This window comes from Salmo salar, chromosome ssa03 (assembly GCF_905237065.1).
Source record: "Salmo salar chromosome ssa03, Ssal_v3.1, whole genome shotgun sequence".
In the NCBI taxonomy this organism is placed as follows: domain Eukaryota; kingdom Metazoa; phylum Chordata; class Actinopteri; order Salmoniformes; family Salmonidae; genus Salmo; species Salmo salar.
The window spans coordinates 57,726,710-57,753,713 of NC_059444.1; the positions used below are offsets into that span (position 1 = coordinate 57,726,710).

The 27,004-nt window shown below is 42.0% G+C and overlaps 2 protein-coding genes and 1 long non-coding RNA gene across 15 annotated transcripts in view; 1 reads left to right on the forward strand and 2 right to left on the reverse strand.

The window, feature by feature from the left end:
• The window catches only part of hoxb3a (homeobox B3a), a 56,949-nt gene that overhangs the window by 3,005 nt on the left and 26,940 nt on the right, over positions 1–27,004 (reverse strand). For 3 of the 13 annotated variants that reach the window (XM_014192396.2, XM_014192395.2, XM_014192394.2), the window contains exons 2-4: positions 21,850–22,050; positions 6,382–6,448; positions 43–643 (exon numbers count right to left, since the gene is read on the reverse strand). In XM_014192396.2, coding sequence (XP_014047871.1) covers positions 43–535 — 493 coding nt within the window. In that variant the 5' untranslated portion in view covers positions 536–643; positions 6,382–6,448; positions 21,850–22,050. Of the gene's footprint in view, positions 1–42; positions 775–3,539; positions 4,156–6,381; positions 6,449–7,109; positions 8,313–8,345; positions 8,749–11,874; positions 15,379–16,674; positions 16,953–21,849; positions 23,244–27,004 lie in introns of those variants that run through there. The other 10 variants (XM_014192407.2, XM_014192398.2, XM_014192399.2 and 7 more) reach the window with 10 other exon arrangements.
• LOC106600838 (uncharacterized) lies at positions 4,174–6,216 on the forward strand. The gene is made up of 2 exons (XR_001327905.2): positions 4,174–5,743; positions 5,835–6,216. It is a non-coding gene; the product is annotated as an uncharacterized lncRNA (long non-coding RNA).
• hoxb4aa (homeobox protein HoxB4aa) lies at positions 24,585–26,870 on the reverse strand. The gene is given in 2 exon segments (NM_001141908.1): positions 24,585–25,263; positions 26,251–26,870. Coding segments are annotated over 2 exon segments (753 nt in total). The 5' UTR covers positions 26,675–26,870; the 3' UTR covers positions 24,585–24,934.

Here is a 27,004-nt window from a genome sequence, read left to right on the forward strand (position 1 = left end):
GCATGAACAAGGTGACGGGCATTGGGGAGGGGGGGCACACACCGTTAGCTGAGCTTGCGCTTGGAGAGGTGTTTTTTTGCTTAGTATTCTGCCTCGACTCTTTCATCCAGGGGAAGATCTGCTTGTTGAGGGTGGGGTTGTTGGACAGAGTGTACGTCTTGGGCGCTGATTTGGCGGCCCCACCGCTGCCTCCCGGCTGCTGCGCGGTGGCACTGCTGCTGGTGGCGGTGGCACTGCTGCTGGTGGCGTTGGCGGGGTTGACCGGAGGGGACACCTGGGGTGGTGGTTGGTGTTCAGGTGGCAGGCTGGGCCGCATGCAGCTGCCATTCAGCTCTTTCGTCTTGGCATGCTGCTGGGGAGGAGCGCTGTTGCCACCGAGGGACTGCAGCGAGCAGGCCGACCTCTGGTAGTCGCCTTCGAGGTGAGCCGTGGACTGGAAGGCCGGTTGAGGAGCATCATAGCCAAAGCCGTTGGCCCCTTGGTACGAGTAACCTCCGAAAAGCGTCGAGTTGTCGTAGTAGGTCGTTTTCTGCATTTCCAAAAGTGGAGTTACCGGCTACCAGGGTCCTGACGACCTTCTGGAAGAACATTGGCACCAGATGTCACGTGACGGTCTCTTTCCAAAGGCCTCTTGGAAGCTGACCTGAAAGGTTATAAGAAGCACATAATAAGAGAGGCGCAAAATAAATCCATCTTCTGCCGCTGAAAGGCGCCATGACATGAATAGCGCTTTCCCACAGCACGGCTTGCAGATGCCATGTCAGGCCACAGTGCACTGGGCCTACTCTATCTCACTATGAGCAGCACTCCCCCTCTCCCAACTCTCTCTCTCTGTCTCTTTCTCCTTCTCACACACACACACACACACACATACACACAACAAACAACATCCACCCAGTCACTCTGCACTCGCACCTGGGAGCACGGACACGATTGTCTTCAAGATGTTGTCCTTGAATAAATAACGAATATAACCTCACAAATATGTGGTGATTGCATTATTTGGGTAGGTATATCCCATTACTTGTGCATATTGTCCGGATTTTCACATTATAACATTCTGAATAATGTTTCAGCGTTGGCCTTTGTTATTTCTACGATAATAAAACGTGTTTTTGTTATCATTCTTTTTTCATACATTGAAAGTCGTTTGAATTGCGATAGAGCGATGTGTTCGTTTTCATACGCAAGGTTGTTTGTATTAAAATACTATCTTAACATGTCTTGTGTTATGGTTGTAATAGAAAAGTCATATTTATTTGCACATTTGAAAGATAAAGACAGAAACCTGCGTAAAGACGGTGCATTTCGGTGTTAAAAACAAGCTAGGCTATATAGTGGCTTGTATTCTCGTTTGTCTTAATGAATGAAAACGAGCAATATACAATTAGGGATGTTTAAAAAAAAATGCTGTCTGTAAAATGCTATCTAGCCTGTTCAGAATGCTAGGAAGGGGTCTTTGCCATGTTGTTGGGGGAAATCAGTGCATATGTCGCTCTTAGCTCCATTTCCTGCCAGGTTTTCTCAGGTTACACAACATTGTATTTGGGCAACATTAAAACCCAGAAAAAACGGCACTTGAGACTCCGTTGTGAACGTTGTTGCACGTCTCCATAGAAGGAGAATGAGATAGCGTCCCGGAAGCTTCAGGCGAGTTTGATTCATAACGGTCGCTCGGCCAAAGAGGACTATAGCCCTAAAAAAAGCTCGAGACCTTATATGTGCTAACTACTGGGGTGGCCAAGAGGGCAGTGTGCGTGGCCCCTGCCAAGCACCTTAACGCACCTGGGATTAATTTCGTTTGGACGCTTGACAACCGAGATAAAACGTTGGAAAATAGATTTGAAAAGACCACGGAAGCTTTGAGGAATAGTATATTTTTTTGTTGTTGTAGCAGGCAGCCTTCAGTTGGAAAGCCAACTAGCAGGTTCACTTACATATAAGTCAAAACAAAAACACATGCTTTGTGTTTGTGGTTACACTTGGTATTATGGTGGCAAATTCACCCAAATAAACAAAGTCAAACAGTGAATATAGTTATATCAATGAAATGGTTCTATTATTAGGCTTTTTGCATAATAATATTGACATATTTAATGTTATTGCCTATTAATATTTACTATAAATAACCCAATAGCCTACAATTACATAAATGGTAGACGGAAATTGAAATTATATAATCACTAGAAAATCCATGGACAACAATAAAACAATACCATTGCCTAAAAATAAAAAAGACAATCTGAATAATCCAAAGAATAACCATTATACACGTTAAGGCTAAAATCAATTATCCATAAAAACAAGATCATTCTTACACATGCTATTCCAAGAAAATACAACGCTTGTGTTCATAAATAAATAATGAATCTTATTTTAGGTATATCCGTTGTGAGACTTATAGCTCATCTTAATAATATAGGCCTACCCACTAAAACGACAAAACAAAATGGAAAATGGAGACATTCTCCAATTTGAATAAAAATGTGTGTAAGAGGTAAGGATTAGGTCAAATGAGATGAGAGCAGTGCTATGTCTGAGAGAAGGAAGGGGATCCTGGGCTACAGCTTTAGGACACCAACTCTCACCACGTCACAAATGTCGCTCATTTATCTTTCCAGTAGACGGCTGGAATCCTAATTATTTTCTCTAAGGAATTGTTCGAGGGAGCGACAGAGAAAGAAGGGGGGGGAAATGGCTACAGGAATAATATATATTAAATCATATCGCAATGCCATTAAATGGAACACGTAATGTCCTGGCCTGCTTGTAACACTAACACGATAACTAACTTTCCTATAGATTCGCTCTAATACAATTATGGGGTCCAGAGCGAATGGGGGCTGGATAAAAAGCGATCCCATACAAGGACGTCAACAACAACACGGAGACGAGCTGGACACCAGTTTGGATGTCCAATTTGTAGTTTAGCATGGATAAAATTACAAATGGCGCCTGAAATACACACACATAAAGACATTATATATTGAGACATGTGTTAGCCCATTTACAGATTGAGAAATGGCAATTATTGCATCAAAACAACAAACGAGTAGTGCAACGGTCTCTCATGTCGAGCCGTCTTCATTCGCTCCTTGCCTTCGTTCAATTAAAAACAATAGGCCTTGGACGTCTGAATGGCATGTCAAACGAAAAACACCTTATCAAAACATTTAGAAATATGGCCAGATAGAATACAAATGGAGATTAGTTTAGCACGGCATTCCAATAACATGAGGATCCATGCCTCGGTACGAGCTGAAAATAAACGCGTACCCATGTCTGAACATCAAAGCCCACGAAAACAGATAGCCCAACAATGATTTCCCCGTTGCTTTGTAAATAAATATAAGAGGGAAAAATGAATCTGTTGGAGAGAGATTCTAAAGGGAAAAAGGGGGGTGGGGGGGGGTACGGCGTGGAAGGAAGCTTAAAGCATTGTGAACTCTTCTTGAACCGCGATTGGAGTCATATGGTCATAAATCACCGGGACACACTCCGCCATTCACAAACTGATAGCCTATTTCAGACCAGCTTACCTTAGCCTCTGACGAAGGAAGCACGGGCAGGCATCATATATTTTTCACATTCGGCCTCGATGCAATCAATAAAACGAGAGCTCTCCGCTTCCCTTCAAAAACTCGCAGCGAATGTAAATCCGCCGGTATCTCGAGGACTGCTGCCCCGAGCCTGAATCCGGGCGCTCCTGCACGGATCCCCTCGGCTTGGGAAGGGGGGAGACGGTCTGGCATGAAAGATCTGAGGAATGCTAGGGGGGCTGCGAATGGACAGGCAGCAAGTGCCTGGCTGCCCTGTCGACTGGTACGCCCTGCTCGCTGATAACAATGGCCTCAGATTTCCCTTTCTCTCACAGCGCAAACCTTAACATCATAATCCGAGCAGAGCCGGGGCTCGCCGCGAAATTTCCCCCATTGCATTTCCCCCCCATGCGTGTGTTTCTCTCGGTGGTTATTCTCGCTCCTCGTAGCTCTTTCGGTGGGTTATTGTATTGTCAACACAAGGCCTTGGTGCAGCTATTCGGATATAGCGGGGTTGACTTGGAGCGCCAGTCGCGGCTGTTAATCCCCATCAAACAACGTCACCAGTGAAAAATTATGCTAATTGCAGACGTGCTGGACAGGACAGGGGCCTACAAGCGGAGAGACAGCGCTAGTACTTTTTGATGATTCACGTGTTTCCTGGTTAGGTGTCAAGCCATGGTAATATTGTTAAGTATATGAGAGGAGCCTTTGTTTTTTTACCTCCACTGGTGTAGCCTATATTAAATTACCAGGAAGTGGGTTTCCACAGCCGGCTCCCGCTTGGCTCGAGGCAGAAACCGAGTTCTCCCTGTATTGTTAATGTTTCAACACATCTCTCCCAACACACACAACTAGTGTAATAACAAATGGACAAAATGAAAAAGGGAGGCTGGTGGGGGGCTCAGGGAACAGACAACAGGCGCACTTGAAAAACAAGGGAGGGGTGTAAAAACAAATCAGTAAAAGGGGAATAAGAAGAGAATCTGTGGTATTTAACAGCTAGGACAAGCCGGTGCCACACAAACTTCTTAGAAAAACGTCGATAGCGAGTCCATGTTAAAAAATAGAAGAAAGGACTTCCTGTGTTTTTACTGTAGGCTATGTAGGACTTTAACACCCAACGGGAAGAGAAAAGTAAATCAACAAGAAGAAAAACTGAGAAGGAAACGAGGAGAAATGAAAACACGAAAACACGAAGCCGAAGGTGTTTTACAGGTTTTATATTCTCTCTTCACTACCTCTCACCATCTCTCCCTCCCTCCCTCTCTCTCTATTTTTTATTATTCAGGACACTACCCCCCTTCGTTTATGGCTACGTAAGATTTATGACTTCTACCACACAGGACTAGCTGTAAACAGCTACTTTAAAAAGATGCATTTCGTGTGGGAACTTGAATAGAGAGGATCACCAACCGTGTAGGAAGAAGGTAGGAGACAAAAATGTAGGTGTCTGCAACTTTATCTGCCTGACATTGTTCTGGATTTGCAACTACTGCTAAATGGACAAATGCAACCCACTTAAAATATTACTAATTAACTAAAAACCCAAACACTCCAGTCTTTTGTATCTACAACTGGTCTTTTTTTCACGACTAAGTACATACCGGGAGAAGACAAGTTCTTTTTTTCTGTTAGTTATGGCAAGAGAAGAGTCTTTACCAACATGATTTTTGGGATTACAACATGCCGGTGCTTGTTAGAAGATTGAGGAAGAGTATTTTCGTTATTTTCATAGGATGACAAGAGATGCATCGTCTTCCTGATATATTGGAGTTGACTGAGTCATGGATATACTATTTCAACGGTGGAATATATGGACAGATTTGGGGTGCCAAGGTTTTCCTTTTTCCTGCAATGAACATTGCAACCAACATATTACATAAAGAGACTACAAACTCCAATGAGAAATTTCGTTGGGATTTCCTATTTTGTTAAATGAGAAGGAAAGCTTTTTAGGGGGAAAGTGTTTTGAATGTTGTGTATTTTTTTTTTTTTCAAGGGTAAATGCTTGTGATTGTGTGGTGAATATGCCATTGAGTGTGAATATATTGCATTTAAAATGTATTCAGCAATTGTCTACTGTATTCATATGACAGACCCCTTACATTGAAAGACATAGCCTATCTATTTATATATATTGAAAGTGTTCGTTTTCTATTTTGGACAATAGGACATTGCCACCTCTGTGCCTATTTGACTATGTGAGTTACCCTATGATTTTATTGCATGGCTAATCTACATAATGCTACACGCCCATACCTTCATCATCCATAATGTTTTTTTTCTCTCCAGATATTACACTATGGCATTCATTGAATCATCGAAAGAAGAGAGCACAAGCAAGCACAAGGACACACACACACACACACACATGCACCACCATTTTGACAATGATTTTGATTCATCTGTGGTGCTTTATGCACATAGGCAAAGAGATGTTTATTATTTTATTTTTTTAAAAGCTCATACTTATATTCCACTGCCTCAAAAATATATCACAAGCCATTCTCACAGGCTACATGCATGCCATACTAGAGAATATTAGAATAAACACTCTTGGCATAGGAAATGTTTACCGACTATGTGAATGTCATATGCAGACCAAATCATCATTGTTGAATGTATGCGATGTATGCATACTTCATTCCAATAAAAACATATTTACTTTCAAATATGTAAAAGTATGTTTTCTTATGTTCAAAAAGATTATTTCAATGGGATAATGAAGCTATTAATTGAAGAGATTGCATTCAATCACACATCCGTTTTTCATTCATATTCATAATAACGAGCAAATAGTCATTTGCAATGCTTATATACTTGTCATAGGGTGACTTACCGGGATTATGTTGTTTCTTATCACTGGATTTTATGCAAGAATACAGCTTCCTGAAGGCTTGAGGGAACTGCAGGGGGGGGGGAGAAAGATGCAATCAAAGGAGGTCATAAAAAATCCAATACAGTGCATATGACCTCTTGTCTACAAATCGAACACACAGGCAACCTGAGAGTTTACCACAGGTGACAGATATCGTTAACCTTAAATTAATCCCGTGGAATCACGGAATAAATGCAAAGCCAAAGGATAGAATCCAGTGTGTTCTCATGAGCCCACTGTATTGATTTCAATTATCTATCAGATTACATATCATATTTCTCATTATTTGTTTTTGAGATTCTGTAATCTCGCGCAGTAGACCTACATATGGAGCAAGTCAATCAATCCACACGGCAGTGAGGTTCATGTTGAATAAATAAATATAAAATGTAAAGGAAATTGTGTGGATACTGATGTAATCATGTTATAATCATCCATAATAGTAGGCTAGTTGTTGCTATGTTGACATTGACTCGTTACTATTAATTTAGCAATTAATAATAGCCTACCAATCAAGGCAGTAGGGATCAAAATATTTTCTAATGACAATCATATTCTAATAGACTAATAAGAACAACAACAATAATATCCACAGGCGAATAATAAGGAAAATAATGAACACAATAATAATAGGGAAAAAATGATAATTATTACAATAAAGATAGCTATAAAGGTGAGAAATAGCTTACAAAGTCCCAATAAACGGAACAGTTCAACGAATGAAATCGAAAATAAACGAAAGTGTAGCGCCCACTGAGAAACACGGTAAATAAAAGCCCCACCATTCTGGGAAAATAATCCCAAAGTCTAGGTAAATGTTGCACTATATCCAGTTTCAGAGTAAAAGTAGACAGAAAATGGCTTTATCCAGAGACAGGGCCGGAGCAGAAATGAAATCAAATGGCCATGATGGTCTGCATAGTAGCTCTTATTAAAAATGGAATAAAAACGTTGGACGCTCTCGTTCGCCGGCTCCTGACAGCTACCCCAAACACATAAATCAAAACGAGGATTCCCCGACCTCCCCGACTTTGCGGCCTATAGCGATATAAAGTTATTTATTGCATCCCCGCACTCACGCACAGCATTGGCTCGCTTCCATCCCCGTTGCCCCGGTTTTTACTCCACTGCTACCCTGGTAGTTTTGAAGATTTTCAGCACCGATAGCTCGCTCGACCCGGAGACCTACTGGACTAACGTAAAGTTACCTACAAAGTGCAGGGTGCTACAGCCCCCGCAGCTAGCAACGCTGCACGCTCAGAACAAAGGGAGGAGGCAGCTACAAGCAGAAGAGCTGATGAGCCAAAAAAAAAATTGTGGAAAAAGGTTGAAAGGAGCCAGGGAGCAAGGAAATTCAGAAGAAATGACGACTAACCAAGGACTAATTCAACGAAAATCATCCAAAAAGCCTGGCATTTGCAAAGGGCTATCGGAATAACGGAGACAAACAACATAGGGATTTGGCTGGTTCGTTTCTGCACGGGTTGCAACAAAGGGCTCCTGAATAATTTATCAAAATGCATATTAAGTGGATGCACAGGCATTAGGGGAATGGGGAATGCTTGCCTGCTTGGAAATTTTCTATGAAATCTACGCCAATGATCAGATCCCACAGCCCTGTAGCTCCACACTAGAGCCCTGGTACACAAACAGTTTCTGTCCAACTTTATTATCAAGCCCCCCCCCCAACACTCCGTTAGCTGTCCGTTCACCAGCCTGCGTCTGGCCATGTTTCCCTCACACCCTCCGTAGCCATTCGTTTACCGAAAAACGGTTCTCCACCATCACAACTTCACCATGTTTATGAACACGAGCTGGGTGCAAAACACGCGAAATTAACAAGCATGCAGCGGGGCTACATCTCGATGTGACGGATTGGCGTTCGGTTTTCCAAGTGACCTTTGCGTTGAAGAGCAATAACTCACCAGATTAATGATCAATCAACGGAAGAAGTCTACTTTGCAGTCCTCTCTTAATGTATTATATTTATGTATTAATCCGGGCCTTGCTGTCTAAGGCTTTCAAAGAGGCCGCATGGGCTTCTGGAAGTCAGCGAAACGCCGAAATCCCATTTGTTGTGTAATTACCAGGCAGTTGTTAACAGCAGAGTTAGTGACTGGGCGAAAACACAGCCAGCAAGCAACAATATAAGGTCCTTTCCAAATCCAAAATAATGCCCCGGTATCATGCGCTCACGTGATGCGCGTACGTCAACATACTCTGGTTTTGATAGAATTGTGGCTACTCTTCCCCCTTGTTTGATGCCTCCAAAACGACGGAGAAATATATTTTCCTTCACCTTTGCCGGATTGGTTACTTCTCTGACTTTTGCCCCATTTTGCATGCCCCCCCCCCCAACTCCAAAATGTCTATTTTTCTCCCAATCTCTGTGAGGGTGTAGTTTTTATAGAGTCCATTCGCCGAATTCTGCCACCTTCAAATGCAATGAGATCTAACGACTGGCATCCCAAATGGCAAGCGACGATTTGTTCTAAACGAGGAGAGACATGATGCATCTTATTTTCTCTCCCATTCCGCCGGATGACGTGAGATTGTCAACACCACGGACTTAGTGAGCGAGACCAGTGTGTATGCTAGGCCTCTGCCTCCAATCTTTGGGTGATAAAAGGGCTTTCTGCACTGCTCACTGGGCGACTGGTGGAGCAAGTGGGCTTGGTTTTACACCCACGCAGATAGCCCTCTACTAAAGATTTCCAGATTACAATTAAACTCCCATTTGAGGCCCGGTGACCTGAGCGTTATGTCTGTATCGATCCCCGTGGAGCTAGCTGTCATTGTGAAAGAGAACCTACGCAAGTTCAGAAGTGGTGTGCTAGTGTTGGAATAAGACATATGGCCAAATATGTCTATGCAAGATTAGCTCTTTGTGCTTTTAGAGTGAATGTCATTAGATTACGTTCTTATGCTGGCGTTATAGCTAATTTTACTAAGTGTTTATTTAATTTTGTTCACCTCCTTTGTTGAAGGTGTGAATGGAGAGAGAAAGGTGCCAATGGGGAGGGAAGAAATGGATGCCTTGCTATGGCATCAGTGCCACTGACTTCTCTGCATATGAAGGACTTCAGCATATTGGCTTTTGGTTGCAGAACATAGATCATCTTCATGTTCTAAATGCTCAACAAGGAATCCCTTCCATCAGCTAGTTTCATTGAGAGATCAGGGTTAATCTTTATGGGAGAAGGGCTCTAGGTGGTAATCTTTAACCGAGAATTCAAAAGAGGACGCTGACTTGGAGACGGTTGGTTGGGGGCCTTATAGGTCACAGTACCCTTTCTGCTTCAGAGAACTAGAAAGTGCCAACCTCAACAATATGACATGTGAGGATGGGGTAGGGGACATGACCAAGATTTAGGTAATTAATGGTTGAATTTCGTCGGCTGTACTGGAACCTGGACCTATTTTCAATATACAAACGACTTCAATTGAACGTTTAGATTTTCATGGTACCTTTTGATATTTCATTTGCTTTAGAGATGATGCTAATGACTGCTGTGTTGCAACGTGATCCAAGGCGTCTTAAGCAGATGCCACTATAGGAAATAACTTGCATAAAGGTCACATGGATTCTATCCAAAGCTGTCAGATATTATATACTGACACACAGTAGTTTTACTTTCCCTTTTTTCCATTGGAGCTTGCCTATATTGTCAGTGATGTATGATAAAATCAATTAAATCATGGCCACTTAGACTTTTGTGGTTTCATTCAGATTTCCACCCCATGACGCACAAACTGCCAGGTCATGATTTCCACCGAGCTATCCAACTACTGGTTGATATGCAGTACAGCCTATAGCCTATAGACAAAGTTAGTCTATAGAAGTAAATGTATTTTATGGAAGTATAATGGTATTGTCAAAGCATGGTCGTCATGTAGTGAGATAACAAACCATGTTCAAATCAAATCAAAGTGTACTGGTCGCGTACAGAGGTTAGATGTTATGGCGGGTGCAGCGAAAGGCGTATGTTATTAGCTCCTAACAATGCAGTAAAATGTCAAACAGGTTCACAAATAATGAAATACATTATTTTTTTAAACCACAAAGAACAACAAGAACAACATATGTGGGTGTCTTGTTTGGTTTTCCTTTACGCGCAGCTACTTATTGTGGGTTAAAGAAGCTATAGTTGGCATCATCGGTTCCTATATGGTTGCAAGTCCATGTGCCTTGAAGATGTCTTTCACCGACATCTTGCTGGTGTTTATCTCCAGGGTCGTCTAGATAATGTTTGCATAGATAATGTGTTTACAATGTGTACTTGCAAAATGGCAGTTGCAGATAATCGGTTTACAATGGTTTAACATTGTGCAAAGTTGACATTGTGCAAAGTATGTAATAGTATGGCTTCATTTACTGCATCTCTTGCTGTACAAAGTCCCCTTACACCGTTTATTTTCATGTTTTTGTAACATTAGAACATGTTAGTGAGGTTGTGTGCCATATGCCTTTATCTATATCTCAATATTTCACGGATGGGTCACTTAGAATAGAAACAATATATTTAATCGACTCAAAGGTATTTGGTGTTTGCAGATGTACAGACCGAGATGCATGGGAAGCAAAATTAGCAATGTGGGTATAGGCTCACTGAGGGCCTATGAATGACTATCTTACTATTATCAGTGAGCTCTCGAGGTCCTTTGAAGTCAACATTTTCTATTTTTACTAGAACACCTTCTATTTTACACGCCTAGAGGTTAACAGTTATAGTATGAAATACAAGATCTTTCAATGTCCCATGAACCTCCAGGTCGTGTTAGAATGAATAGCGCTAATCTCCATTACTTGACATAGCCTAAAACGCCATTTGTAGGTTTGTGTGGCGCACCAGTTGTTCCACAAACAGCAATATTGAAAATAATAACAAAGAGAGCCCGTAGTGACGGGCTTGATAGTATATTGGGATTCCTGGGGAGAGAGAAAAAGCCGAGGGTAAATTGGGAGCAGCTAGAGTAAGCAATCCTTTCACACAGTCATAAATCAGGAGCACATGCATCTTCTTTTTACACCTAGCCATCAGATCCATTCACGGCTCACCCCACACCGCGAGTCCCCCACTCCCCTCTCTTAACATTTGATGCACCGCACTTTACGCAATGAGTAAACTTTTAAATGGGGGTGTGGGAGCCCAGATATTAATGCTTGACAGAGAAGTAGAAAGAAGAAGAAGGGGGACAGTCAGGGAGAGGTAAAGAAATGCACTGAGAGGGTGAGGGAAAAGAGAGTGAGGGCAGCGAGTCTCCCTTTAGCCCTCCTCGGTTACCTATTCGAAGGCATCTGTCTTCGGCTGTTCGAAAACACAAAAGTTTGCGAGCTCAGGCACACCCAAAGATGGGTCACACAACGGATAATTAATGACTTGTCTACAGAGGAGCATAGGACACTGGGAAGAGCCCAAGCATCCGGCGTCAGTAGATGCCTGAAAACCTTACCTGACTTCCAGCACTTCTCTGGGTCTCACGAGCCAAGCTTGGCCAGCGTTTGAGGGATTATCTATTGTAGACGCGCCTGGAATATATCTTTTTTTTTTGCTTTTTGGTGACCTTGGATGCGTTGTGCGTAATTTGGTAATGATATCTTTCCACTAAACAAAACAAAAAAGGAAGTCTACATGGCGGCTTTGGAAAGCTATATATCCTCAACCGCGAGCAGGACGGACTGCTCACAACACATGCGCGCGCGCACCCATCAACACGAGCGGGTCTTCCGAGCCCGAGCACTCCCGAACACGGAGCCCCCCTTTGCACTTCCGAACTCTTCGAACCCTGCATGCGATTCCTTCGGGCTTAGCAGTCAGCAGCAGGCGATAGATTCCACCTCTACCCTCTGCCTCTTTTTTTCCGCCTATAGCTGCTTGCATGGAGCGGGGTGGATTGACAAGGTGAACTACTGAACCAGTGGACTGACAGGACACACAGGGTGGAGAAGGCAAAGGGGTTCGTCTGTCCAATAGGGATCTGACTGCACGGCTGCGAGGCCGACACGCGGGCCATATGGCGATTACAACCTGCGGGCTTCTGCAGGGGTGAACGTGGTCAACCTCATTCCGATACTGCCATTTTATTGCCAGAGTTAAATTCATTTTTAGGCTGGGGATGGTTGGCGGATAGCGGATAGTATGTTCTTCACGAATGAAATAGGCGTGCGTCATAGCAGAGGGCTAGTAAGGGGATATGAAAATAAATTACCTCTATGTTGATGTGTTTAAAAGCTCTCACCCTGGGACTGTTTTTACTGCACTAACGTTTGTAAATGTAGATTATTACGTTTTAGAATTTGTGACTAAGTCGGATGCACTTGGCTTTGTTTCTTGGTCGATTCTTTTGTGCGTCTGAGTGTTATCTGCCTACGCTCAGACAACACAAAGAAACACACACACGCACAGACAAACACACACAAACACACACACGCGCACAGTGAGAGAGAGAAATAAATTGAGAGAGGGATAGAAAGAAAGGGGGAGAGAGAAGGAGATAGAAGGTAGGGAGAGGGAGGGAGAGGTACCCACACGAATAGTGGGAAATTCAATTATACTGATGCAAATGTGCCACGATAGTATCCGAGTTATTTTTAGTCCTGCATGAAAAACCTTGCCTTTCTTCTGAACATTTCCGGCTTAGTACTCTTATCGCTCTCCTGCAAGCTCTTCAACCGGGTGAAAATTCTCCTTGCAGCTTCTGGATACGGTTTCACCGGTCATTTTTCATGCGCCTTTGAATTGCTGCTCTTGCAGATCATTATAAATTAGCGCGGGGCTTCATATTGATTTATTTCCGAAGGGGTAATCATTCCTGCATTACTGAAGGCCGGGGAAATACCTACCTGGCCAACCAATACCTACCTGGCCCTCTGAACACAATTAGGAGTTTGAAATAGACTACTCACAAGGATAATAATAATAATAGAAGTAATATAACTTGGGGGAAATAACATCTATTATTTTCAACTTTAAGACTCAAGTTTAAGACTAATCTGACCACTAGATTGATATTTTAGCTGTATTTTCACCTGGTTATAATAGATGGTTTGAGGAGCTACATTATTGTGTAGCTTTTGGGCAAGTCATTGAGTAACATTATATCGAAATTGTATTAGGCTCCTCGTAAGCTATTATGTAAAATTTCTGCTTAATATTATGGCTAAGGGTGGTCAATGTGACTGAAATAAAGAGGACACATATTACGCTTATGTTTTACAGGCATTTGGATAAGTGCAAGATATGATAGATGGTTAGATTTCCATTGCGTAAAAGTTAACCTAATGCTTTCGATATTTGTTTACAATGAAAAATATTGCAAATATAGAGCTAAGTTAGATCGAGGTAAGGACAGGCTTTAGATGGAACAATTATCTATTGTTTGGATATATTAAAACAATCCCATGGCGTTTTGTGGACCTTTTGTCCAGGCTATTATTTGGTGGATACATGTGTTACTTATTTACGCGTAAATGAATTATTAATGGTACGTCTTTTGTTCTTTGTCCACAGGAAAAGTGTCGTGTTCTAGTGAATCTTTTATCGCCTGCAGTGTTATGTACCATGCATGCTATTTTACATAAAGGTTCCATTATTGTTTTTATACTACAATGAGTGTGGTAAGCATTATCTATTTATATCTATTTGTATCTATAATTGTAAAAACAAAGTGCAACAATCGAATTTAAGCTAGCTCCAAAATACTAGTATTATAAAGCCACCGTTTTCTTTATGTAAATATAAAAACGGATGGAAATACATTTATCTCGATATTTTTGCTATAGCACTACAAAACGAATAGTTAGAGTTAAGCGAGAGAATATTCCGGAGAAAAGGGACTATGCTTATGAATGGTGTATTATTGGAGGGTCGCGCCTTTTTGTGAGAGAAGGGCTCAATATGGCAGCCATATATTTGTATTGTTCCCAACGCTGTTGAGCGGGAAGATGCGCTCTTGCTGCCTCGTCTCCTATGCGTGGGATTCTAACGACCTTGTATGGGACACAAATGATAAACAATAATCCGACACACTTACTGCATACATACATAGAGCCCTATAAAGATATACATATACAATATGGACGCCGTGAATCAGTTGCAGGTTGTTGAAAGGTTTTGAAGTGCAATAGCCTATCCTATAGAATCGAACCGAAGTGCCATTCAAACAAAGGGCCCACTTTCAGCTTTCAACCTCTAGCTAAGGCAGGGAGGGTAATATAGAACATTTGCAATAGTATTATACTGATGCTATTATAGAAGCCTCATAACCCACTGTTGCTACCATTACATGCTACTTACAAGTGTTACTGCTAATCTATTTGTAGCCTATTTACGTGTATTAGAGCTGTGCGTAATGCTAATAGTTCGTTTTTTACTATGATGATGATGCACAATTGTTTCCACCCAGAGTCTGAGCACCCAGCCTAGCTACCCATCTGACTGGCATTTGGAATAATTCTTCCAACGCTGGGCTGTCATTGAAATCAGACACGAGGCGGTTTCTGTGAGCAACCGTGATCTCTTACGCGCACAATGTCCCCTTCTCATCGCCCCCTGAGCGTCCACCGAAATGAGCTGGAATATTGTTTTTGACACAGCGCCCGAGAACAAGTAGCGCCGCTGGAATAGACATTTTGAAAAGTGCTGCCCCTCGCTGCTATGCCCATTAATATTTGATGGGAGCCACAGAGTTGTTCTAATTTTGTTACACAAAGGTTTACACTAAGCGAGGCGAAGGGGAGGATTGTGGAAGGAGCCAGCCATGGTATTGACATTTAAGCTGCTTTTGTATTCATGAATACAAAAAGGAAGCACTGTATTATAAATATGTTTTATTATCATTATTATTATTATTATTATTAGGCCTATTATCATTATCCTACAACATACTGATTTCATTATCTGTAACGTCATCCTTTTTCAAACCAAAATGTGAGTAAAGCATTTTCAAATGGGAAACTGTTGCAGTCTTTGTCTGTCTTTGTAGTTTTCTCTTTCAACAGCATCAATGCAGCATACACATATGTTATGTCCACACCAAAATAACGTTAACGCGTCATATACGACACTGACTACGGTTAGCCCAGAAAATAACATATCCCCCCCCCCCCCCCCCCCACTCCCCCCAAAATGCCACCACAACCAATAAAAATGACGCCTGTGCTATTCTCACAACCCGCAGACATTCGAGACGGCATAATGGACACAATAGTACACCAAATAATAACAAATACGATCTTCTGTTTGCTAAACACCACCATACTGACATAAGTTATCGAATGTTGCATCATTTCAATGGTCGAACAAAATCCACAGAAAATGTATCGAAAAGATATGTCGGAAAATATTCTAAAAATGAATCATTCAGTCCCTTTAGCTACAGTGAGTCGATGCTATGCTCGTCATGCCACCCCTCTATACAACACATCCCATCTAGCAGAATTATAGCCTACTCTTCTCCTACTAAGTTTGTATTCCAATTAAGTTGTCTATCTTGTCCAAAAAAAGGTCTGGAGCTCAGGTATTACACCCCTGGCTATGACTAGGCCTATGCCGGCGAGCTCCGGCGCTTTTATGAGATTCACATGGCGACGAGGCGTTCCCGTTTTGCCAAATTTAAACAAATCTTCCCTTAATTGGTAATCGCATATGCAGTAACTCAAGACCTCGAGCTACTTAGCCTTCATATTAGTCGCTGATCCATTGCCGTAAATCGCCCGCGATAATCAACTGCGGGGGGGGGAGAGAGGAGTGTGAAAAAGGCAAAAGCTTTTCTCGACCGGCGAGAGACAAGAAGCACCGAAAAAGCCAGAGTGAGAAACGAAGATCCAGGAATCTCTTCCTCATTCCCGTTTATCATCACTCGCCAATCATTTTCCCCGAGAAATGATTTATCGTGGAGACGGCCATAAACAACACAACTCCCTTACAAACACACAATGGCAGCCCGCTGCCGCTGACACACATATCACTATAAATCAAGCGAAGTAGCTGGCTGAAAAGAAGAGAGAGGGAGAGAGAGACATGCAGACATGAGGAAGACCGAGATGGGATGGGGGACGGATGAGAATAGTAATACGACTGCTTTTAAAATATATACATCGCTATCAATGCATTGCAATACAGTGCAGTACTGTGACATGTAAAGGCGACTATTGTTCATGTAACCAAGGCTGAAGTCAAACGATGGGATGATGGGTGCAAACACATGCATGATGTCAAAGTACGGCAAGATTAGTATTTTTGACATATTTACCACAATATTACAAACAGCATATAATTCATTGACTCGGGTAAGCCAACGGCGCAGCAATGCACTTGCGTGGAAGTGGCGTCCCCGTTTCCGCTATACTCACAATGTCCACACGACGAGAGGCTCCCGTCCAAATTTGTTTTATTGCAGCCTCTGTGTGTCTCTCCCCTCTCTTTTTTTCCCTCCGCTATAGGGCTTGTTTTTAAAAGGACAGTTGAATTTCACGTCAGACACAAGGAGACCATGTCTGCGATATTCCTGACGAATACATATCTATTCTGCAACCTCTGCATTAATTATTTAATGAATCACGTGACCAGGAGGGGATGGGGTACCTCTCCTTGCACGCTCCGGGGACCACTCTGACCCAACACTCCAGAGCCCACGTTCTAACTTAAATCTTTTACAGAAATATAGAATAAAGACTAGCCTATAGGCCTGCACCGTTTAATCTACAGCTCTTTGTGAAAGGGAGAAATACGTCTTATGCTATGTATGTGCTATGTAGGCTACTGAAAGAAGTTATGGTAAGTGGCCATATGAGAGGGATGACATGATACGAATAGAGGAGGATAGTGAAACACTTGGGTGCGTTCGTTTGGTCTTTATTCCTTACCACCTCTGTTTATGTATTTCGAGATAAGGGTGTTTTTATTTCGATTGAAAACAAGCAATCCTTATTTATATATAGATTTATGCACAGAAGGCGTACACTAAAAGCCAATGTTGTAATAGCTAAACTTGTTTGCTTGGTCTATTGTTGATATTATTGATGTCACGTTATTCGTTGAAGTCCTTGTTGGTTTGCACAAATCGTTTGTTTACACAATAATTAAATACATCTTTGGCCATTCTGGAAGAAATGACATTGATGCATACACTCTTTCACCCACAGTCAATTTCATAATAACACTATCGTTACTGATGGTGATTCAATACGGCACAATTGCTAAAAGATCAAAGAAAACAACTACCTTTTTGTGGTATCCTTGTTTTCGAATGACTTCGATCGGAGTTGTGAAGTGATGGCACACATAGCTGCGCCAACGAGATCTCTAAATAGCAGGCATCTAATTATTAACAAGTTTGGTGGAAGCCCGTGGCACGAGGGTGATTAATTTTTACAGGGACCGTTATGGAGCGAATAAAAGACAGGTAGCACGCGGCAGAAAGGAGAGAGTTGAATGGGGAGAGACCCTGCCGCAAGCACTTAGCAACAATGGTACCAATCCTTTGGTGTGCTCTGCCATTGCACTCACTCAGAACAATAGACCTGGGGCTGTGTCCAACAAACCCATGCAGCTATGTCTAAAGGAGACTCCTGAAGGTCAAACAATAGCAGGACTTGGTGCTGTGCCTACGAGTAGCAGAGAACAACAGAACACTGAAGATGCTTCCCTTTCCCCCAGAAATATCGTAAACAAGAAATTAAACAGCTTGAAGGGAAAACGGCACAAACGGGTTTGATATCAAACGTAATTACCCCGAACTATTTAGGAAAGAAATCAACGCTGTGTAGATAAGCTATTTTGCAGCTATAACTTTGCCCAGCAGGTTCTTTGAAATATTTGCGGTCGGGGGAAAATGTGAACAATGCACGCACGATAGGTCCTACATGCGGATGGCAGAGTAGAACAATACAATTGTGCATATCAGATAAAAATCGTTATTGTATCATTATTGTAGCTTTGCTCTCTTCGATAAAAGAATAGGGGAGACACAAAGGTACGACTGGGAAACATAGAAATCCAAAAGTGACATCACATTTCAACGAGTTCCAAAAGATTTCACACATAATTTAAATCAAATATTTGCAGGGGTGATAGCACTATTAATGATGGCTATAAATTATACTAATCACAGTAGGCCCATATAATCGCAACAAAGATGACCACAATAAGAACAACAAACGAATACTACTCACAAAAGAATGACACCATATTGTGTAGCCTAATTATAATAATAATATTGATATCAACAACAACACCAATAGCTTAATGAGAATAATAGTGATGATTATATAGGCCTAATAATAGCCTATTTTCTTGGGGGGGGGGAATACATTGCAAGAAAAGGTCTAAGAAAAATCCGTGATCGATGGGAACACCCAAAAGCCTTATCCTTGTAAATGATTAACCTAATCACTCTAGAATTGAATAAAACTGCACTTAAAAACTGAAGTGTCCATAAAAAAAGCAATTTAAATACTGTGTAAATAAAGAATAGCCTATATGTGGGTTACTTTTGCTTACAGAAGACATCATAATAATAATCATCATCATAATAGTAATAAATAGACAATCAAAACAAATCTACAAAAATATCAAACAGCAGTCCATGAAAATCAAAGCTGAAGTTTGCCTATGTAAACACAACGTTTTGCTAAAGGCTAGGTTTATATGTGGTAGCAGAGATTGATTTACGAAGCCCAACATCCCGGCCTTTATTGGGGATCGTAAATCTGTCAGAGCCGGCAGGACACACACAACCTTTTTCAAATATATTCTGCGACGGACATGGACTCCATAGGACAGCATCCAGCCAGCATGTAACATAACCTGACATTATACTATAGTTATTTTAGGTATGTTTCAATCAATACTGTATGCTTCTGAAAACAATTCTAAATCTATGGAAGCCAGTCTGAAATATGATAAAACATGAAGGTAGGCCTACATGATGAACGGTATCAAGGTATTGGCGTTGCGATCATAATTATAAAGATGAATTATGGATGCTGTTAGTGTATGTACTGTAGCCTTTGTATTGTATTTATGTACTATGTAGCCTTTTGTATGTATTTTCTGTGTCTGTCTGTCTGTCTGTCTGTCTGTCTGTCTGTCTGTCTGTCTGTCTGTCTGTCTGTCTGTAGGCCTATCATTATTAGTGCTATTATCATTAGTAGTATAATTAAAGTAGTAGCTAGTAGTATTAGTAGGCTATAATAATAGCAGTATTCATAAAGTAGTAGTAGCTAGTAGTAGCAGTAGCAGCTAGTGGTAGTAGTGGTAGTAGTAGTAGGCTCTAATAATAATAATAGTAGTAGGAGGCTAAATAATAAAGAGAAGTAAAGAGATTAGCTAGAAGAACGCTATAGATAGGAGCAGTGCTATTATTCATTGCATTATCCATTATTACCATGCATTACTACCCTTGAAACCAAAACCTATTCGCTAAAATAGTAACATGGAACTTTACTTCTATTTGCACATTCCGCATTTGGTGATTTATCTGATGAAACAACATCATATTGAGCCACACATTCAGTAATAGCCCATAGGTCCACAATGAAAAGGGAAACGACTCCAAAGAGAACCACCACTATTCTAGGTAGCTTACGTTATACTGTACTATGTATTAGTGGACAGTGGGTTGCTGGCAGCAGTAACAATGGTGCTTTGCTTTACTTAATGTCTCCTTTAAAAAAAAAAACGCTTCCAGCTTTTGCACACAAAGTGCGCGTGCGTTAGCTATATATCTATGTGACTACATGGCGCTGACCTCCGCTCCATGGCTGTCCACAATAATAATTCAGCAATGCGCGGAGGCTATTTGTTTCGCAATTAGCGGTGTGATCTGAAACAGGCACCACACCACCGCAGCTCTCCGGGCCAAGCGGCAGAGGCTTCCAACAAATCTTGGAGGGGTTTTAGGGCCAAGGAGGGAGGAAGCGGGGCTGGAGAGGGACTGAGGGAGCATGATACAATGCAAGGCGTTGGCAAAGTCGTATCTGGGGGAGGGGGGGGGGGGGGTATAAAGCCCCATGACTTCCTGTGTAAAGCTGAAGCTGCTGAAATGTACAGTCTCACTCATAGCGAGGCCTATCAAGGAGATGTGAGACACAACTCAAACGTCTCCTATAGCAACCAGAGGCTCAGCCTATATATTTGTGAATCTGAGGGGAACGAGAAAGCAAAAAAGAATCCATGCAGCTAGATAGCTCTGGTGAAGGGCACCGCTGTCTGTTTTCTTAAGATAGCACCGTGCCCCGAGGTTACAGTGACCAGGCCGCGGTGTTATGACTAACTCGCCCGGGGTCTTTGTTGGAAATGTAACATGGAGCGGTGTCCAGTCTGCGAGGGGTCAAGGGGTACCAAGGGTCAGTCTGTGACTGTCCCCTGGTTGAACTCGCGCTCGGCCAGGCCATTCTGTTGTCAATTCCACCCATCGATTTTTTTTTCTCTCTCTCTCTGCCTCTCCCTTCGATACCAATCCTTATATTTTTACCATTTGTTTCTGTTACTTTAACACGCATCATGCCACCCAGGCCCGCAGAGGGAGCAGAAACCATAGCAGAACCTTTGGACTTTTTATATATATATCCACAGAGATTGATTTGAAGGAGTCAACCAGCAGTGAATGCACTTCTGAGGCATTCGTGCTCATCTAAGCAAACTACTAAATGCAATTGCGTTGCAGAGATGTGCTACAAGTCGTTTATTTCGAAGTAAATTCTATTTAAAGCACTCGGTATCCCCCCATGAATCGTTCTTTGGGTTTGACCAATTGATCATCTAATTACTCATAGCCAAGCCTCTGTTGCATTTACGCACCTGTATACGAACGATAGGACTTAGCCTTCATATTCAAATTCAAATCTAACTGCAGGTAACACTAAAAAAGTAGATTCAATTAGAAAAATATAAATAGCACAGCATTCTAATCATGTAAATAGCCTAACCCTGGAAGAATGCAGTGTCAAGCTTTGAAGACAAGGATGCTATCCTTTCCAAAAGGACATCATTATGCATGGGTGTGCAGGCCTATTACAAAGCGTATACAGCCATATCCATATATATATATATAACGTACTAAAAACATAGGCCTATTGAAATAAGCAACAAATAGAGAGAGCGAGAGAGGAAGAGGGTGAGCGAGAGAGGAAGAGGGTGAGCGAGAGAGGAAGAGGGTGAGCGAGAGAGACATCTGACCCAAGAGAAGTAAACAGTTGCACAAATTCTCAGGAAAACGCAACTTCATTTCTACCCTCCACGCCGATCATGGATACACAGCAGCAGGGTTCCAGAAGTCCCCACACTATATCAAAGCGACCATAAAACCTACCTAGCCTTCCCCCCTGTCCTCAACAAATGCGCGCATGTTACCCGGCTGTGAAAGCAAGGGCTATAAAGCAATAAAACTCCAACAAAAGCATACCAACGAAACAAAAGTCATTACCTTCGTCGCTGCCATCCTCGGTAATGCGAAGATTCTCAATGCGTTGGGATTCTATGGGGATTTTCTTCAAGAAAAAAAGTTTTCTTGTGGCAAGACTTGGTCAAAAAGAAGGTGGTAGGTTGAGAAGGGGGGGGGTGGTATCTTCAAGTGTCTTCCAAGACTCCTCTCCCCTCCTAGCAGAAGGTCCGTGCAGTTGTGCTGCTGAATGACAATAGAGGAGAAGAAGTGTTTAAAGAGAAGAAGTGATTAATGATTTTTCTGTATAATTCTCACATTTTTCTTGGCTCTGTCCGCAAATAATGGTGGTGAACTTTTGGGGCCCCTTAGAAATCTGTTCGCTCCTATTCACCCTCCGAAAGCAGAAGTAAAAAAAAAATAGAATAAAGGATAAGAATAGAATTCTAAGGTGCATATTGTATGTGATGTCACACACAAATTCATTTATTTTACTATGCAAGTGCTTGGGGGCTTTTTTTTTGTGAAGACACATATGCGTCGGGGACCAATGTATCTATTCAAATCAACGACGTTTGAACTGTTGTGAATATAACAACATGTGGACATATCACTTGCCATCTGAAAAGTATAGAGACATTGCCTAAGGCCCCACATGAAAATCAATGGTGTGCCTCTATGTGTGTGAGCTATAGTGCCTACCATCGGTTTCACGCGAAAACACATTTAGAACTTAAAAAAAGAGCGCATTCAAAAATACTGCGAACGAATTCAATAGTAGGCCTATCAACATTGTATGTATTGCAATGGTACCATGTGGGTATCTTTGACTGGACTTGCTTCAGTATCTTGAGGCATAGCATAGGCCTGTAGGACGCTGGTGGTTTTCAAAAGGCATTTCATAAATATATGGTGAGAAATAAAATCACATAAAGTGATTGGAGGAGGCTATATGGCACAAGGGCTTACATCAACCAGCAAGTAATAGAAAATCGTCTCTGTTCCACAGAATGCGAGCAGACCAATTTGAGGCCACACTTTTGTTTAAAGTTCAACACCCAAACGGAATGTTATTTTCTCCTACTCTATATTTTCGATACCTGCTCTAAGAGAAGAAAATGAAAATTAATACAAGAGCCGCGCCTTACAAAAGAAGCCATTTGTCTTCTTGATTATCTATTTGGTTGTCAGGGTTTGAGCTATGGCACCGACCCGCTCCTTTGTAATATAAAAAAATACACAGCGAGCCAGCAAACACCGAGAAACTGTTGTGCAAAAATTAGACTCATTAAAGCATTAAAAGCCCACGAGCCGAGAACCTATTTAACATTTTTTTTTTTTAAACGAGGATCCATATTTTCAGGCTGTTTTCAGCACCAGCGAGCAGCGGGTGTGTGAGCACCGTTAAATTAACGAGAGAAGAGAGTGAAACGAAGGGGTTTGTGATTTAAAACGAGATTACAAGGCATAATGTACCAGGATCACTCATGACCATAAGATATAAATCACCACGGAGATGTTCAGTGATTTTTTTTAAAGACAGGCTACATAGAAAGGCAAACGAAAACCCACCATGGGAGGACGAAATTAAATTGAATCATTTTTTTTACACATCCCTTGCTATTAAAGGAGCTGGTCTGAAGATAGCGACATATCTCAGTATCTTTTGGACCCATAGCATTGGTGAAACAGAGAAAGGAGGAGGGAGGGAAAGGAGGACACAAAGAGAATAGATGGATGCTTTTTCAGCCATTTATTAAATTTCTATAGCTATTTACAAATAATAGGTAGACACTGAGGAGAATAAGCAGAAAAAGAGCAACATTCAAATATGAAGGAAGAAAAAACTAAAATTTCGACATTATCAGCGACAGGACTGATCTTTGGAATGTAAATAAAAGGAACACATACAAATAAAATACCCAAAATGGCACATGGTGAGAAGAAAGCGAGAGAGAGAGAGACAGAGAGAGGGCGAAAGAAAGAGGGAGTGTGTGCGCATGTTTGTGCCAAGAAAGGATACCAGATAGAGAAAGATAAAATATCAAATAAATGTGTATTCAGTCATGCAATATACGCACCTTTTTTTCTCTTTACAACCCTGGCCAACAAAATTGCTTAAATTACATTTCACTTACAAGAAATGAATATGTTCGTATTGCAGATACTTGCCACAAAATTCAAATGAGCTTAACCTGTCACTTCATAACACAAGGCAAGAAAATAATGAACATAAGTACAACTGAGGTAATTATAATAGCTAGGTAGTACATTGTAGTGCTGTGTTTATAATGCTTAGGTAGGTTTGTACCAGATTTTGGTTCATATATGTAAGTATTCTATAAGTCCAGCTCCATCATTCCACTGCGACGACTATCCTTTGTTAATACCGTGATTTGCCATCTTTTGTTCATATGCACCCTGTCTTTGCTAGAAACAAAGAAGGAAAAACGAGTCCCTGTAAAAATGAACAAGCAACGGACCTCACAATCGTTGTCAGTCTTAATATATAAACATAGAATATAACTGAGATTCAGCTATATTTTCTCTTACAAAAAAACTTCATGTTCGGAGAACATATTCGGTGTATTTTTTTAGTATTGAGGAGAGAAAAAGGAGTAAGAAAACGGCTCTTGGCGAAACAAGGGGGCTATGTATTAAACACAACGTTGGACGTCGAGGTAATGGGCAGGCCCACGGTTCATCCTTTGTACTGCAGAGTAAACATGACAAATGGGGCCGAGTTTGGCATGATTAAAGATGAAACACGGATCCATCTTCACCAAATCTGAAAAGTATCTGCCGCCTTCTGTTCTAATGGAGGGGGAGAGAGAAAGAGAGAGAGAGGAGGAGAGGGGCACGGGATAAAAAAAGGGAACTGGATCAGGTTGTGAACACATCATTGGAAGTGTTTGTGTTTGAATCTTCTCCCCTTCTACATTTTTTGAGATACACATGTTCTCTTCTTCGTTTTTTACTCCCCCTTCTCTTTCCCCCAACATGTTCTATCCCTGTAATTGAATTGAAGAGGGGAGGTAAAAACATGGTGGAAACCATGTATCCCACTCCAGAAACGGAGGTTTCAAAGTGCATGGTGGGTGGGTGGTGGATGGTTAGGGGAGGGTGGAGGCTATAGGCTCGGTGGAGGCCCGCTGGTTCGGTTCTGAGAACTCCCCAACGCGAGCCCGCTGCTTTGCGAGTTTGTGTTGTTGGAGTTACTGTTGGAGCGGATCTTTGTGTTGGGCAGCTTGTGGTCTTTCTTCCATTTCATCCGCCGGTTCTGGAACCAGATTTTGATCTGGCGCTCGGACAGAACCAGGGTGTGGGCGATCTCCACTCTGCGTCTCCGGGTCAGATAGCGATTGTAGTGGAACTCCTTCTCCAGCTCCAGGACTTGCTGTCGCGTGTAGGCTGTCCGCGAGCGCTTGGGCTCACCCACCCCTGTGTAATTTGGATTCACTGTGGGACAGAAAGCTATATATTACAGGCCATCCCCAAAACACACACGTATTGCATTTGTAGGCCGAAATATATATTATTAATACACAGCTCAAAACATTTTGAATATTATATTAAATCGGCCTCAGAGCGTCACAAGGTAGGCCTATATAGACATAACCTTGCTGGATTATGTTATGCAAAGTTCTACAAGTAAACCCACGTCCATGGATGCCCATTGTACTTTCTTTACGTTCACTGTGAATGAGGGACGCATGAGGGTGTTATTATAGTCTGAATGGGTGCTTCAACTAATTCAAAACTAGACAAAACACAGTGGATAGTACCACAAAAAGCCTAATAAAATACAAACGTAATAACCTATCTAAAAGTAAGGCCCCAACTCCTTCATTTTGAATTTCTGGCGTATGGTGCTGGTATTATGCACAGGGCAAAGTCTTTAAACAGTGACTTTACAATAGTCTCATTTGTCGTTGTCTGAATGCATGCTCTAGTTCTCAAAGCACACACTCTAATCATTGCAGAATAGTTGTGTGGGTCCATAATAGAGTTCAACTATTTGACTTACCATCAGTGTTTTATTGTAGTCTCCATAAATATGAATATTTTAGCTTCCATAAAAGTTTTCCATGAACAATAGAGAGGTGACAGAGGAAAGTACACGTTTGTACATCCAACCACTTAAAATCCAATTACCAAAGCATAAAACTTAACTTATGGGATAGTCGAGTCGTCATAAAAACCAATCTTAGGAAGAAATGAGAAGGGCTAGGTTGCATAGACTTCAAAGGTACTTGGCGAAGAAGTGCAATAAAAATTTATGGAGGATGTAATTATATTGCCCTGCAAACAGCCGATCGTAAATCTAGACCAAGGGTTACTTCACGAGGGGAGAGAGATTTAGCACCGAACACTAAGCTTCCCACCTTAGGTAAACTGATTCAGGCTCACAAAGACGCAGAGTAGGGAGAAGTTAGCAGCACTTACCGATGTTTACGTGGACTTTTTTCATCCAGGGGTAAACCACGGGATCCTTGCGAGAGCTGGCCGTGGAAGGGCTTTGGTTGAGGGGATTCTGGCCACAGGCGGGTGGAGGGCTTGGAGTTACGGAGTCGCAATGGTGGCTAGGCTCCGGGAGAGGGGTTGAGAGTCCGGCTGGGGGGAGGACGTGACCCCGTGGAGATATCACCACCGTGGGCTGCCCCGGACCCTGGCACGTTGTGTAAGGCGGGTCGGCGCAGCCCGACCGCTGGTTGTAGATCGACTCATTCTGAAAAGCAGGCTCTCGCCTCTGGGCGCTGTAGTAGTCCGGAGAGTGACTGGGTAGGTAGTCATTCTGTGAATATTCCTCGCAGGGTGGAAACTTGGGGTCCACATAGTTGGAGTTGATCAAATAGGAACTCATGGCCATTAATTTCTTTGAATTGCACACAAAATATACTAAAATTTATATCTATCGCTTTACTCGTTTTCCTGTTTCGTAGAACCCTCCTACTTTCTGTCAAGTGAACAAAGTTAAGAATCCATGTGACAGCGGGAGCCAATGGCGTGGATCCTGACGATTCCCGGATAAGGAAATAGGATTAGGCATACCCGCACATCATCTGGGCATAGTTTGTGGCATTCGAATGTTGCATACTTTTTTTGCACGCTGGCACGCTCGCGAAAAGCACGAATCAAAACAATAACAACCTGAAGCAGACACGCCAGAATTACATACCACCGGAGTTTTCAAACGTCT